The sequence below is a fragment of the Nilaparvata lugens genome, chromosome 2 (assembly GCF_014356525.2).
Source record: "Nilaparvata lugens isolate BPH chromosome 2, ASM1435652v1, whole genome shotgun sequence".
NCBI classification, from domain to species: Eukaryota; Metazoa; Arthropoda; class Insecta; order Hemiptera; family Delphacidae; genus Nilaparvata; species Nilaparvata lugens.
Window position 1 is genome coordinate 77,211,049 of NC_052505.1, and position 13,493 is coordinate 77,224,541.

Below are 13,493 nucleotides of genomic sequence, written 5' to 3' on the forward strand. Positions count from 1 at the left end.
AACCAATAAGATCGCTTCATTGTATTAGTGTAAAATAGCAAAGATTGTTCTTGATCAATCGAAAGATTTTCTGATTTGTGCAGATGATATGCATACTTTTGACAAAGGCTCCACTATATTTTACGCTACAATGTGAGATTACAAGCTCATTGATTGAAACTAGCGTTCTAATGACTTACAGACAAAAAAAAACATGATTATAAAACATGGTAATTGGAGCTGTGCAAACTGCAATACTTTAAGGTGAGTTTTTTCAGTTTAATAAACTTCAAGCAATTTGAATGTTATCCATTGCTGGAGCAGAAACTTTATTTTGTAAAAATTGACGAGTAGATCTATGAATTTCTTCAGAACAGTAACGGCCTACTCAACAAACATTAATCACTCGTAAGAATGATAATTTTGAAAATAAGAATATAACAAATTCTTTTTCAACAACAGTAGGTTTGCCCTGCATCTTTTGATCGTTCTTTACTAGGCTAGAAATTTATAGAATGATAAAATGAATAATTTATAGAATTATTACAAAATGATTACATACTCTGAGTTCCTGTCCACGACCAGCAACCATGTCTACACTTTTGATTTTTCCACCAGCTTTGATGATCTGCAGCCTTCTAACAATGTCAGTGAGCATTGGTTTCTCATTGGAGTAATCCACTTGAGTTTCTTCAGCTGTTTCCTCATCCCTAACATTGAGAAAAATAACGTTCATTGATAAATTGGCTAATATCTATGAAGAATCTAATTTTTGAATGAAGAATGTTGTAATATTTCAAGGAGACATATAAGGGTTTAACCTGTTGTCTCCATGTATGTATTTATGAAAAAAAATGTTTATTAGGTTATATATACTTGTTGAATTACCCAAATAATGCATTCCTTGAATCTTGATCAACGAATTTTTATTTTTGAAAATGAAAAATAAAGTTGAAAAAACAAATAAAGTTGAAGATGACAACTGAGAGACCGAATTTTATATTTATAAAATATGAAATTACATGAAAAACGAAACATCATTTTAGAACATTATTACTTTCAGCTTATATAATTTAGATATTGGTGATGCGATGTCTTGGAAGACAAAGAATGTTCGTTACTCATCCCATTCATCTTATCAAACACTACAGAATGGAAGTACAGAACTATCATGAATTTATCGGATCTTGCGCTCATTTAGTAATAATCCATAGATTTGCGAATATTTCATTTACAACCAAGTTTTTTTACTCATTTATAATTCATATTAATTTCATTAGAAAACGGAGTGGGAGTGATCACCAGATCTAAATCAACCGAACCAAAAACATTGAGATTTATATACTCTAGCTGGGAAAATTAAAACTTAAATACACCGAGCAGTGAGCCTTTCGGCTGTGAATTAAACCTGGTAGAGTTAGTTTTTCAATTTGAACCAGGTAATCAAGAGAATAGAAAAATTCGAACCAATAAAATGAAAAGAATCAGAACAAACATTAAAACATTCATTAACAGAGTAGATTGAAGACATTCAATTTGATGACACAACTGCTGACAAAAGATTAAATCACAACAGAACATTACGAAGAGGGAATTAATTTCTAATTCAACAAATTCTACAATTTTGATTCTATTGAACTCAAATTTATATAATAACTAGCAGGAAAGAGGTAGCCCATACTTTTGACAAAGGCTCCACTATATTTTACTCTACAATGTGAGATTACAAGCTCATTGATTGAAACTAGCGTTCTAATGACTTACAGACAAAAAAAAACATGATTATAAAACATGGTAATTGGAGCTGTGCATACTGCAATACTTTAAGGTGAGTTTTTTCAGTTAATAAACTTCAAGCAATTTGAATGTTATCCATTGCTGGAGCAGAAACTTTATTTTGTAAAAATTGACGAGTAGATCTATGAATTTCTTCAGAACAGTAACGGCCTACTCAACAAACATTAATCACTCGTAAGAATGATAATTTTGAAAATAAGAATATAACAAATTCTTTTTCAACAACAGTAGGTTTGCCCTGCATCTTTTGATCGTTCTTTACTAGGCTAGAAATTTATAGAATGATAAAATGAATAATTTATAGAATTATTACAAAATGATTACATACTCTGAGTTCCTGTCCACGACCAGCAACCATGTCTACACTTTTGATTTTTCCACCAGCTTTGATGATCTGCAGCCTTCTAACAATGTCAGTGAGCATTGGTTTCTCATTGGAGTAATCCACTTGAGTTTCTTCAGCTGTTTCCTCATCCCTAACATTGAGAAAAATAACGTTCATTGATAAATTGGCTAATATCTATGAAGAATCTAATTTTTGAATGAAGAATGTTGTAATATTTCAAGGAGACATATAAGGGTTTAACCTGTTGTCTCCATGTATGTATTTATGAAAAAAAATGTTTATTAGGTTATATATACTTGTTGAATTACCCAAATAATGCATTCCTTGAATCTTGATCAACGAATTTTTATTTTTGAAAATGAAAAATAAAGTTGAAAAAACAAATAAAGTTGAAGATGACAACTGAGAGACCGAATTTTATGTTTATAAAATATGAAATTACATGAAAAACGAAACATCATTTTAGAACATTATTACTTTCAGCTTATATAATTTAGATATTGGTGATGCGATGTCTTGGAAGACAAAGAATGTTCGTTACTCATCCCATTCATCTTATCAAACACTACAGAATGGAAGTACAGAACTATCATGAATTTATCGGATCTTGCGCTCATTTAGTAATAATCCATAGATTTGCGAATATTTCATTTACAACCAAGTTTTTTTACTCATTTATAATTCATATTAATTTCATTAGAAAACGGAGTGGGAGTGATCACCAGATCTAAATCAACCGAACCAAAAACATTGAGATTTATATACTCTAGCTGGGAAAATTAAAACTTAAATACACCGAGCAGTGAGCCTTTCGGCTGTGAATTAAACCTGGTAGAGTTAGTTTTTCAATTTGAACCAGGTAATCAAGAGAATAGAAAAATTCGAACCAATAAAATGAAAAGAATCAGAACAAACATTAAAACATTCATTAACAGAGTAGATTGAAGACATTCAATTTGATGACACAACTGCTGACAAAAGATTAAATCACAACAGAACATTACGAAGAGGGAATTAATTTCTAATTCAACAATTCTACAATTTTGATTCTATTGAACTCAAATTTATATAATAACTAGCAGGAAAGAGGTAGCCCATGCTTTCCACCGGGAAAGATTTTGTGTTGAAAAATGAAATCTCCTCAATATGTCCAGAAAACTTACGAAATGTCAGGAATATGTCCAGATTCTTAATTAACCGAGGATGGTTATAGGTCTATTTTAAATTCTTCAAGATTTCAGTCGGTCAAGTTTTTGATTAGACCATTGCGGAGCACGAGTTACCTGCTACTTTATAATATTATATATTAGTAAAGATATCAATCGAAAACAATATAATCAACTCACTTGGTCGCCTTTTTCTTCTCTTTTCTCAGCCGCTTTTTCATTTTGATCCTCGCTTGCGCGTCCGACAAGAATTGAAAGAGTTCCACACTATCATTGGGTCCATGGACAGCCAACACTGATCCTGTATTGTCAGATGTCATAAATAGTACTCGACCTCTCGTTGATCTCAGCACTGATCCAGCTTTCGAACAATGTAGAGGAGACTGTAAAATCAAATAATTATATTCAGATAGATTCATTTTTATGGAATGTTGTAATATTTCAAGGAGACATATAAGGGTTTAACCTGTTGTCTCCATGTATGTATTTATGAAAATAAAATGTTTATTAGGTTATAATATATACTTGTTGAATTACCCAAATAATGCATTCCTTGAATCTTGATCAACGAATTTTTATTTTTGAAAATGAAAAATAAAGTTGAAAAACAAATAAAGTTGAAGATGACAACTGAGAGACCGAATTTTATATTTATAAAATATGAAATTACATGAAAAACGAAACATCATTTTAGAACATTATTACTTTCAGCTTATATAATTTAGATATTGGTGATGCGATGTCTTGGAAGACAAAGAATGTTCGTTACTCATCCCATTCATCTTATCAAACACTACAGAATGGAAGTACAGAACTATCATGAATTATCGGATCTTGCGCTCATTTAGTAATAATCCATAGATTTGCGAATATTTCATTTACAACTAAGTTTTTTTACTCATTTTATAATTCATATTAATTTCATTAGAAAACGGAGTGGGAGTGATCACCAGATCTAAATCAACCGAACCAAAAACATTGAGATTTATATACTCTAGCTGGGAAAATTAAAACTTAAATACACCGAGCAGTGAGCCTTTCGGCTGTGAATTAAACCTGGTAGAGTTAGTTTTTCAATTTGAACCAGGTAATCAAGAGAATAGAAAAATTCGAACCAATAAAATGAAAAGAATCAGAACAAACATTAAAACATTCATTAACAGAGTAGATTGAAGACATTCAATTTGATGACACAACTGCTGACAAAAGATTAAATCACAACAGAACATTACGAAGAGGGAATTAATTTCTAATTCAACAAATTCTACAATTTTGATTCTATTGAACTCAAATTTATATAATAACTAGCAGGAAAGAGGTAGCCCATGCTTTCCACCGGGAAAGATTTTATGTTGAAAAATGAAATCTCCTCAATATGTCCAGAAAACTTACCAAATGTCATGAATATGTCCAGATTCTTAATTAACCAAGGATGGTTATAGGTCTATTCTAAATTCTTCAAGATTTCAGTAGGTCAAGTTTTTGATTAGACCATTGCGGAGCACGGGTTACCTGCTACTATAATATTATATATTAGTAAAGATATCAATCGAAAACAATATAATCAACTCACTTGGTCGCCTTTTTTTTCTCTTTTCTCAGCCGCTTTTTCATTTTGATCCTCGCTTGCGCGTCCGACAAGAATTGAAAGAGTTCCACACTATCATTGGGTCCATGGACAGCCAACACTGATCCTGTATTGTCAGATGTCATAAATAGTACTCGACCTCTCGTTGATCTCAGCACTGATCCAGCTTTCGAACAATGTAGAGGAGACTGTAAAATCAAATAATTATCATATATAGATAGATTCATATGGAATATTATGATCTTTTCAATATATTATGTTACTGAGCAAGAGCAAAGAAAATAAGAACGTTTAGTAATAAAAATATACAAGAATTAGCCTATGGACAAAATGTTCTTATTTAATTTTATATTAGAACTATTTAAGTACTAGCCGTCAGGCTCGCTTCGCTCGCCATATCCTGGGCCCTCGACTGGATCGTCCAAGAATGAGATCAGCAGGCTCGCTTCGCTCGCCTGCATTTTTCATTTGAGCATTTTTATCATATGTTAGGACGATCCAGTTGGGGGTCCAGACTAAACGTCAGGCTAAACGGATATAGCGAGCGAAGCGAGCCTGACGGCTAGTAATATAATATTCCCAGGAATAGCTCTGATTTGAGTAGCAGTGCCCAATCAATTTTTCCGCGATAAATGCATTTCAATCTTCAACTTGGTGCCAACCTAACAAAGTCAACTCAACTTAATGCCAACCTGACAAAGTTATTAATTTAGTTACCAGTTTAACAACTGTTTCGAAGAGGTACTCTCTCTAGATTAAAGTTCTATATTAACATATGGTATGGCCTTATTTCAATTATAATTAAGCGAATAAGAAGAATATACATGCTAAAAGACAAACTTTAAACCCTTAAAAACCACCCTTAGAGTTAAAATATTGCCAAAAGATTTCTTAGTGCGCCTCTAAAGGGCCAACTGAACATACCTACCAAATTTGAACGTTTTTGGTCCGGTAGATTTTTAGTTCTGCGAGTGAGTGAGTCAGTCAGTCAGTCAGTGAGTGAGTGCCATTTCGCTTTTATATATATAGATTAAACAATTTATAATCGATTTGTCTAATTATTAATTATAATAATCAACATCTCCATCGTTCAGATAACATATTATTTTCGTTTACTAGAGGAACTACCTACACAGATACGAGTATTTCAACTAAACAAAGAATAAGTTAATTGATTTAGAGCAATTTCTATTAGATTGAGTTTCTAATAGTGTTCATTGCTTGAAAATAGTAAAATTTACTGTAATCTTGTGCTATTTAGTTTTAATGTATCATTGTACTTAATAATGTCTTAAAATGGCACCTGCTGAAAAACCTACGGGTTTAGCAAGACCCAACATTGTATGCATATCTTTCCAATGGAGTGATTGATTGATAATAAGAATCAAATTATATGCAGTATTTATTTATTTCAGCAGGGTAGTTCATTGGTTAATATGTCGTTTGATTGAGGTCACTCACACAACATTTCAAAGTTTTTCTTCAAATAGAACTTTTTCGTATAAAATACAAAAACAATTAGGCTCAACTCAAACTACGCGACTCACAGGTCGAGAAGAGACTCGACTCTAGTCGAGAGCATGTGTTTTCAAATGGTGACGACGCAGAGACTAGAATCGACAGATCTGAGTGTCACCATTTGGAAACACATGCTTTCGACTAGAGTCGAATCTCTTCTCGACCTGAGTCGCGTAAGTGTGAGTTGAACCTAAGTTTCTGTTTTTCAATTCATTTTCAATTTTTTCTTTAAATAAAACTTAAAAATGGTCGAACATCCGAAACTAGTTGCTTTTGAATTTTATATAAAGTTTTTTTTTTTTAAAAATAGGTACTATGAGATTATTTTTTAACATATAAAGTGAATATGACAAGTGACGAAGGCTTGGTACTCACGTTGGAGATTCCAAATCACCTTATGTTGTTCAAAACTCACTTTTTAAATACATCTCACTCATCATCATCAAACTCACATTATGCCTACAACATTGAGCTACAGGATAACATAAATCATTCATAACCCTACTTACTAGAGATCAAGTCCCATAGAAAAAACTGTTGAAAACAGTCATACTCACGGGAATGTCCTCCAGTTCGTTCTCGCCAAGAAGAGTGTGTGTTTTGTCCTCCTGCTTTGTACTGGGATCATCGCTCATTTCCCAAACTCTCAATTCCATATCAGAACTTCCGGCAACAATGTAATCAGACTCCCGCATCAAGCTCAGACCCCAAACCTAACACATACAAACATAAACTTATGTTATTGTACTCGAAAATGCAATTTCTTCTCTAGAAAGATGTTCTAGTAGATAAATAGAGGAGAAAATTTGTACCTCTACAAAACGGTACTTTTGATAAGTTTAGTTTTGAGAATTCTCCATTGCAAGTTTGGTCAAACCAACATCCAATTTTAACTACTGAGTAAACAGCACAAGAAAATCTTAAATCTTCAATCAACTTTTAGACAAATAAGGGTGGGGGGGAAAGATTTATAGTCCTAAGAAACACTACGTTTTCAGAGTTTTCCTCTAAAAGTTGTTGATTACCTCTAAATCTAATTTGAGGTACGTTGTTCGGGATTGAGGATATTAAGGAAATAAGAAGAGTAGTAGAATAAGACTGTATTGAAATAGAGGACCAGAGGAAGGGGTGAGGATACCACAAAACGCGATGCGAGGATAAATAACAATAAAATTGATAAATGAATCTAAATATCTTAATATTGTTCCTTTTCACCATACGTAATTGAAGCGTTGACTCGTTGGTGTGGCCACACGTCACGTCGATGATGAATGTCTTGTAGCACTTTTAGGTATTTCACAATTTTGAGGTAAAGGGTTGGAAATGAGGTGGAACAATAATTGCGGCAAGGAGTTGAGGTATGAGTTTTCACGGCCGGTATAATAATATATCATAAGAAAAAAAGAATTAAATGAGGTTTTCCACAATACTGATAATAATAAGAAAAGAATATTGTGGAGCGGTTTATACGACAGAGGATTAGAAGCTTCTCGTAGCGATCACTTCATACGAATGGAAGCCGGGGTGACGCTTCCACTGAACATGCGCTAGATTACAAAGAAAGGGTTACTGCGCAAACACAAGTAACCAATAGAAAACACTTGAGGGCTGGCGGCAAAATTACATTATATGAATTATTAGCTAGGATTCTCAAGCTACAATAAATAATAATACTAAATACGAAACATATGTTGTATGCTTCACTATACAGTTAAAGTAGATACGGTTTGCGTAACAAGTACGGAAATATTTTTGTTCGAGTTCAAATACAATATTCTCGTATATTAAAGTATAAGTTATTATATCATCAACAGAGAATAACGAACAGCTCCTTGATGCTAGCAGAATATTCAATCATTCAGAGCAGAAAACTGTTAGATGGATAAAATGATTGAGATAATAAAAAAGATTATAACAAAAAACTAAAACTAGAGATGAAAATCGTAAATAATAAAATGATTGAGGTAGAGGGTTACGTACTTCAGTTATGTGCCCAGCAATGGTTTTGAAGCAGTGTCCAGAAATGAGATCCCACAATTTAATGAAGGAGTCTTTGGATGACGACACAAGCACATTTTGGTCTTGGTGGAATTCCACCGAAGTGATGAGACCTTTATGTCCAGACAAGCGCTTCAGACCAGTATCAGCCACTATATCCCAGATAACAATATCTGTATCCTAGAATAGAACACATATTGAAGGGTTTTCATTATTGCGGATGATTTCCACATGAGTTTCTTGCTTGTGCGTTGGTAATGGAAAGTGCGAAGGTGATTTGATGAGATTAATAAATGTTCATGCTTATTCGATGGGATTCGGCGGGATTCGAACCCGCCACCAGGTAGCACTAGCAGACTGAGGGGTGCAACGCCTTAGTCGTCTCGGCTGTCCAAAAGTATATTTGAATTGTTAAAAAATAAACGCTCAATCTATAGAACATTTTCATTTATTCATCATATTAATGAAATAGATGTAACTTATCATCTTTTAGATTCGTGGAGGAAGAAGAGAACACCTGTACACGTTAAGGTCATAATAAATCTAAGAATTTGAAGCATTCAATGACACTTGGGTAAAACATGAAACAAACTATTTTTTAGCTTGATTACTACTAATTCATGGATAATAATTTAATATTTTGGCAATTTTGGTCAATTAATATTTATAGGGATATGATACGCTTTATCAATAGAAAATCAGCATCATCTTATAGGATCAATTTGCGTATTTTGTACCTACAGAAAGTATCACATCGTAGATCGGAAGCAGTACTGCTTTAATGTATATTTGAAAAAGAAGTAATTTCTACATTCTACCATAGAGTAAGGATACTAAATAAAAATTAGAAATCTAAGTAGCCTACCCTTTTAAAATTGTTCAATCACGACATATTTCGGCTATATAATAAATTATCAAGTGATTGAAATATATTTTCCAATCACTTGATAATGGTCATTATTACAGTCGAAACATGTAGTGGTAGAACAATTTTAAAAGGGTACTTGAATTTCCTATTTTTATTTATATTTAAGAGTAGCCCTAAAGCAAAAAATACAGTAAAGATACTGTTTTTTTGTATCTAAAAAAATAAAAATTGTTTAACCTATTTATTTGTCTCTGATATTTCTCAATTAAACAAAATAATAAGTCAAGAGGTGACAAATGCAAATTGGGAGGTTTTTAGTGGCCGAGTGGCTGGAACGCTAAAATTTCAATAAAACCACACTTTAAACAGGTTATCTAAAATACTATCATAAGATAAGCTACTTATAATACGATATGATTATTGCAGCATTATTTATATGCTTGCAACATAATTCATGTAAAGGAAAGAAAGGAAGAAAGGTGGTGAGAAGAATCTTGGGCCCTGTTTTTGAGAATGGTCTCTGGAGAGGAAGAAAAAATCTTGAAATAGAGGAGTTCTTAAACAATGAAGAAATTGTGTGGTCGATAAAAGCTGGCATAATAAGATGGATGGGACACATTTTGAGAATGGGAGATGGAAGAATGGTGAAATGTATATGGAAGGAAAAAATATATAACAGAAGAAGAAAAGGTCGACCAAGAACTAGGTGGACGGATGATGTGGAACGCGATCTAAGGACGCTTGGAGTTCGTAACTGGAGGAGGCAGGCCAAGGATCGAGACAGATGGAGAGGCTACGTGAGGGAGGCCAAGGGTTGTAAAGACCTGTAGAGCTGAGGAGTAAGAAAGTAAGTAACATAATTCATGTATCATGTATGAGCTGAATCAACCATATGATAAGTGTTTTCAATTGTAACAATGATTTTTGTATCTTTTGAACATTGAGACGTTTCCAAATTTATAATGTACTAGCCGTCAGGCTCGCTTCGCTCGCCATATCCGTCTAGCCAGGGGGCTCCGCCCCCTGGACCCCCGACTGGATCATCCAAGAATGAGATCAGCAGGCTCGCTTCGCTCGCCTGCATTTTTCATTTGGGCATTTTTATCATATATTAGGACAATCCAGTCGGGGGTCCAGACTAAACGGCTGGCTAAACGGATATGGCGAGCGAAGCGAGCCTGACTGCTAGTAATATAATATTCCCAGGATTGAAGTAGCAGTGCTCAATCAATTTTTCCGCGATAAATGCATTTAAATCTTCAACTTGGTGCCAACCTAACAAAGTCAACTCAACTTAATGCCAACCTGACAAAATTATTAATTTAGTTGCCAGTTAACAACTGTTTCGAAGAGGTACTCTCTCTAGATTATAGTTCTATAGTAACATATGATATGGAGATTTCAATTATAATTAAGAGATTGGGAGAAGAAGAATATACATGCTAAAAGACGAACTTTAAACCCTTAAAAACAACCCTTAGAGTTAAAATATTGCCAAAAGATTTCTTAGTGCGCCTCTAAAGGGCCAACTGAACATACCTACCAAATTTGAACGTTTTTGGTCCGGTAGATTTTTAGTTATGCGAGTGAGTGAGTGAGTGAGTGAGTGCCATTTCGCTTTTATATATAGATATACTTAAAGGAATAAACTCTATTCTATTCTATTCTATTAAAAAAGTAAATGCATATTTTTTCACGCAACTAAAAAATAATTTTTATAGTAGATAATGAATTACCTTTGCACCAGACGCCAATCTATGACCCATCAGATCATATTTCAAACAAGTAATCCCTGTTTTATGACCGCTGAAGATACTGACATTTTCACATGTTTCCAGATTGAATGTCTTGACTGAGCCGTCTGTGTAGCCAACAGCCAGAGACTGTTTGTCGGGACTGGCCGCCAATTTTGATACTTCGTGCTTTTCACCAGGGAATACTACTGCCTGAAAAACAAATATTAGCAATTCACTTTATTGGAAACTAGCAGGTGAGACGTGCTTTGCACCGAGGAAACCTTGGTGTAGTAAAATAAAGCAATCTCCTTAAGTTCAGGAAACATGAAAAATTGAATTATTTATTATTTTGTTCAAAATTACGTTGATATTCTTTATAGGAGATGAAAAATCCCAGCAAAAATATGAGTTTAATAGGTCTCGAACCCGCAACCTTTGATTCATGAACCGCACTATCTATCAACTAAGCTACGGAGTCACTTTGAGTATTCCCTGTTTGGTTGGGCTTTATAGTTGCGTAAACTTTGAATCACGAATTGAATGAATACATAAAAAACACATATGTTGTCAAATTCTACAGTTTTATTTCGTACAGGACCATAGTTTCATAAAATGTGACCTGTGTGGTCACGAAACCATGTTCCTGTAAGAAATAAAAGTGTGTAGAATTTGACAACATAAATAAATTATGGAACGGTTCTACAATACTTACAGTGACTTTGTCGGATTTTGAATAAATATTGTTTCAATTACTGAATTAGATTTATAAAATAGAATTATAGTACCCTTTGAAATTAATAGAATAAGAATACAAATAACTACTAGTTTCGGTGATAACACCATCGTAAGAATATAAATATATATTGAATTGGAATTCATTGATTAATAACATTGAAAATAGGCCTATGACAATCCTCGGTAATTCAGAATTTTCATGTTAAATTGCATGTTAATCTGTTTAATAGTTCAGACGTGATGATGAGTCATTCGTGGATTTCCTATGTCGTACATGTAAAAGACGATTATTTCCTTTATTATATTATAGATATAAAGTTGATAGGATTGAAGATACTTGGTGATGGTGACAGTCTTAAAATAAAAAAAAATTGATCCAAGAAATCAGGATTCAAAATATTATGTAAAATTAGTGGAGTATGAATAATAAGCTTCTGACCTTTTCTCCCAATCGAAGATCCCAAACGATCACATCTTCACTAGCGCCAGAAGCCACAAATCTTCCTTCAATAGCTTTCAAAGGAACAAACACCAAATTACAGTCGGGACTGTTAATGATATTGCACTTTCCACTGGGCACATAACGGAGATACTGCTTTGTAAGACCCATGATTGAATGTTATGACAGCCAACACCGAGCAATCTCTTACATCTGAAAACAAGAACATAATTACAACAAATTTATTATACAGATAGAATTAAATAGAGAATGCATTTATTCAAATGCTAATTAATATATAATTATTATTTAACGAAAATCCTAAATAAATGCTGTGAATCGATCACAGCATTTATTTAGGATTTTCGTTAAATAATAATTATAAATTTATTATAATTGGATGGATCATACAGTTTTGTAATAATTGAATTGTGCTGAGCTTTTAAAGGAATTTTGCATCTTTTTGTTTTTAGAAATAAGGACCACTTTGAGGAAGGACAAGTGACGCATTCATATAATACACGTTTCCGAGGTCTGATCTATCCAGAGCATTGACTCACTCTGGTGGAGGCATGGGAGATGAGGGAGACATACTACATGGAAATTAAAAAGTTCAATGCCTTCATAAAGGATCCAGGAAAGTACCATTCTTGATGAATTTAAAAATAGCCTAAAATAAATCAATCCTTTTCACTATCTGCCCTAATAAAAATTATAATTTTTTTAAAAGATTTCCAGTGTAATTCAATGACATTTTCATTTGTTAATTTAATTTTTCATACAATTAAGGCGACTTTTCAAACACCACTAGAGCTTTACTCTTAACATGTAATTATAAGTGAAATATTGTGTTTAAAATTAATTGAATTTGCAAGTTCTAAGGGCAAAACTGAGAATACTAAATCATTACATTCCTACTTACAAAAATCATTGTTGATGAACAGGGTACTTTTACTCAATTAAAATTATTCTTTATACCTTCTTCTTCATCCTTTACCCACACATGTGGAATCGACGGCCTCTGCGCATAGGTTTTACTACCTTGCAGAGACTCTTCTTATATATTATATAGCAATTACTCATAATACCTACTGTATATCTAACTATTAAGTAATGTATTTTATACTTTAAGTTTTAAACTTAGTAATTATCATCAAGGATAAATAAATTTGAATTTAAATTTGATGGCGTCATTGTCACAATAAAATTTAATCAACAAAAACACTAATTAATCAAGATGGCAGCGATCAAGATAAATCACACTTTGTTAACATCTAAGGGTTGCTCTTTGACTTACTGACTGGCAAATATTGGCCAGATAGT

At 33.1% G+C, this 13,493-nt stretch overlaps 1 protein-coding gene across 2 annotated transcripts in view; it reads right to left on the reverse strand.

Annotated features, from left to right (window-relative positions):
- Window positions 1–13,493, reverse strand: part of LOC111050811 (WD repeat-containing protein 3) — a 39,441-nt gene that overhangs the window by 22,474 nt on the left and 3,474 nt on the right. Inside the window, exons 2-7 of one of the 2 annotated variants that reach the window (XM_039421764.1) lie at window positions 12,171–12,383; window positions 10,997–11,206; window positions 8,375–8,572; window positions 6,952–7,107; window positions 4,862–5,064; window positions 2,105–2,252 (exon numbers count right to left, since the gene is read on the reverse strand). In XM_039421764.1, coding sequence (XP_039277698.1) covers window positions 2,105–2,252; window positions 4,862–5,064; window positions 6,952–7,107; window positions 8,375–8,572; window positions 10,997–11,206; window positions 12,171–12,341 — 1,086 coding nt within the window. In that variant the 5' untranslated portion in view covers window positions 12,342–12,383. Of the gene's footprint in view, window positions 1–2,104; window positions 2,253–3,468; window positions 3,672–4,861; window positions 5,065–6,951; window positions 7,108–8,374; window positions 8,573–10,996; window positions 11,207–12,170; window positions 12,384–13,493 lie in introns of both variants that reach the window. The other variant, XM_039421765.1, reaches the window with a different exon arrangement.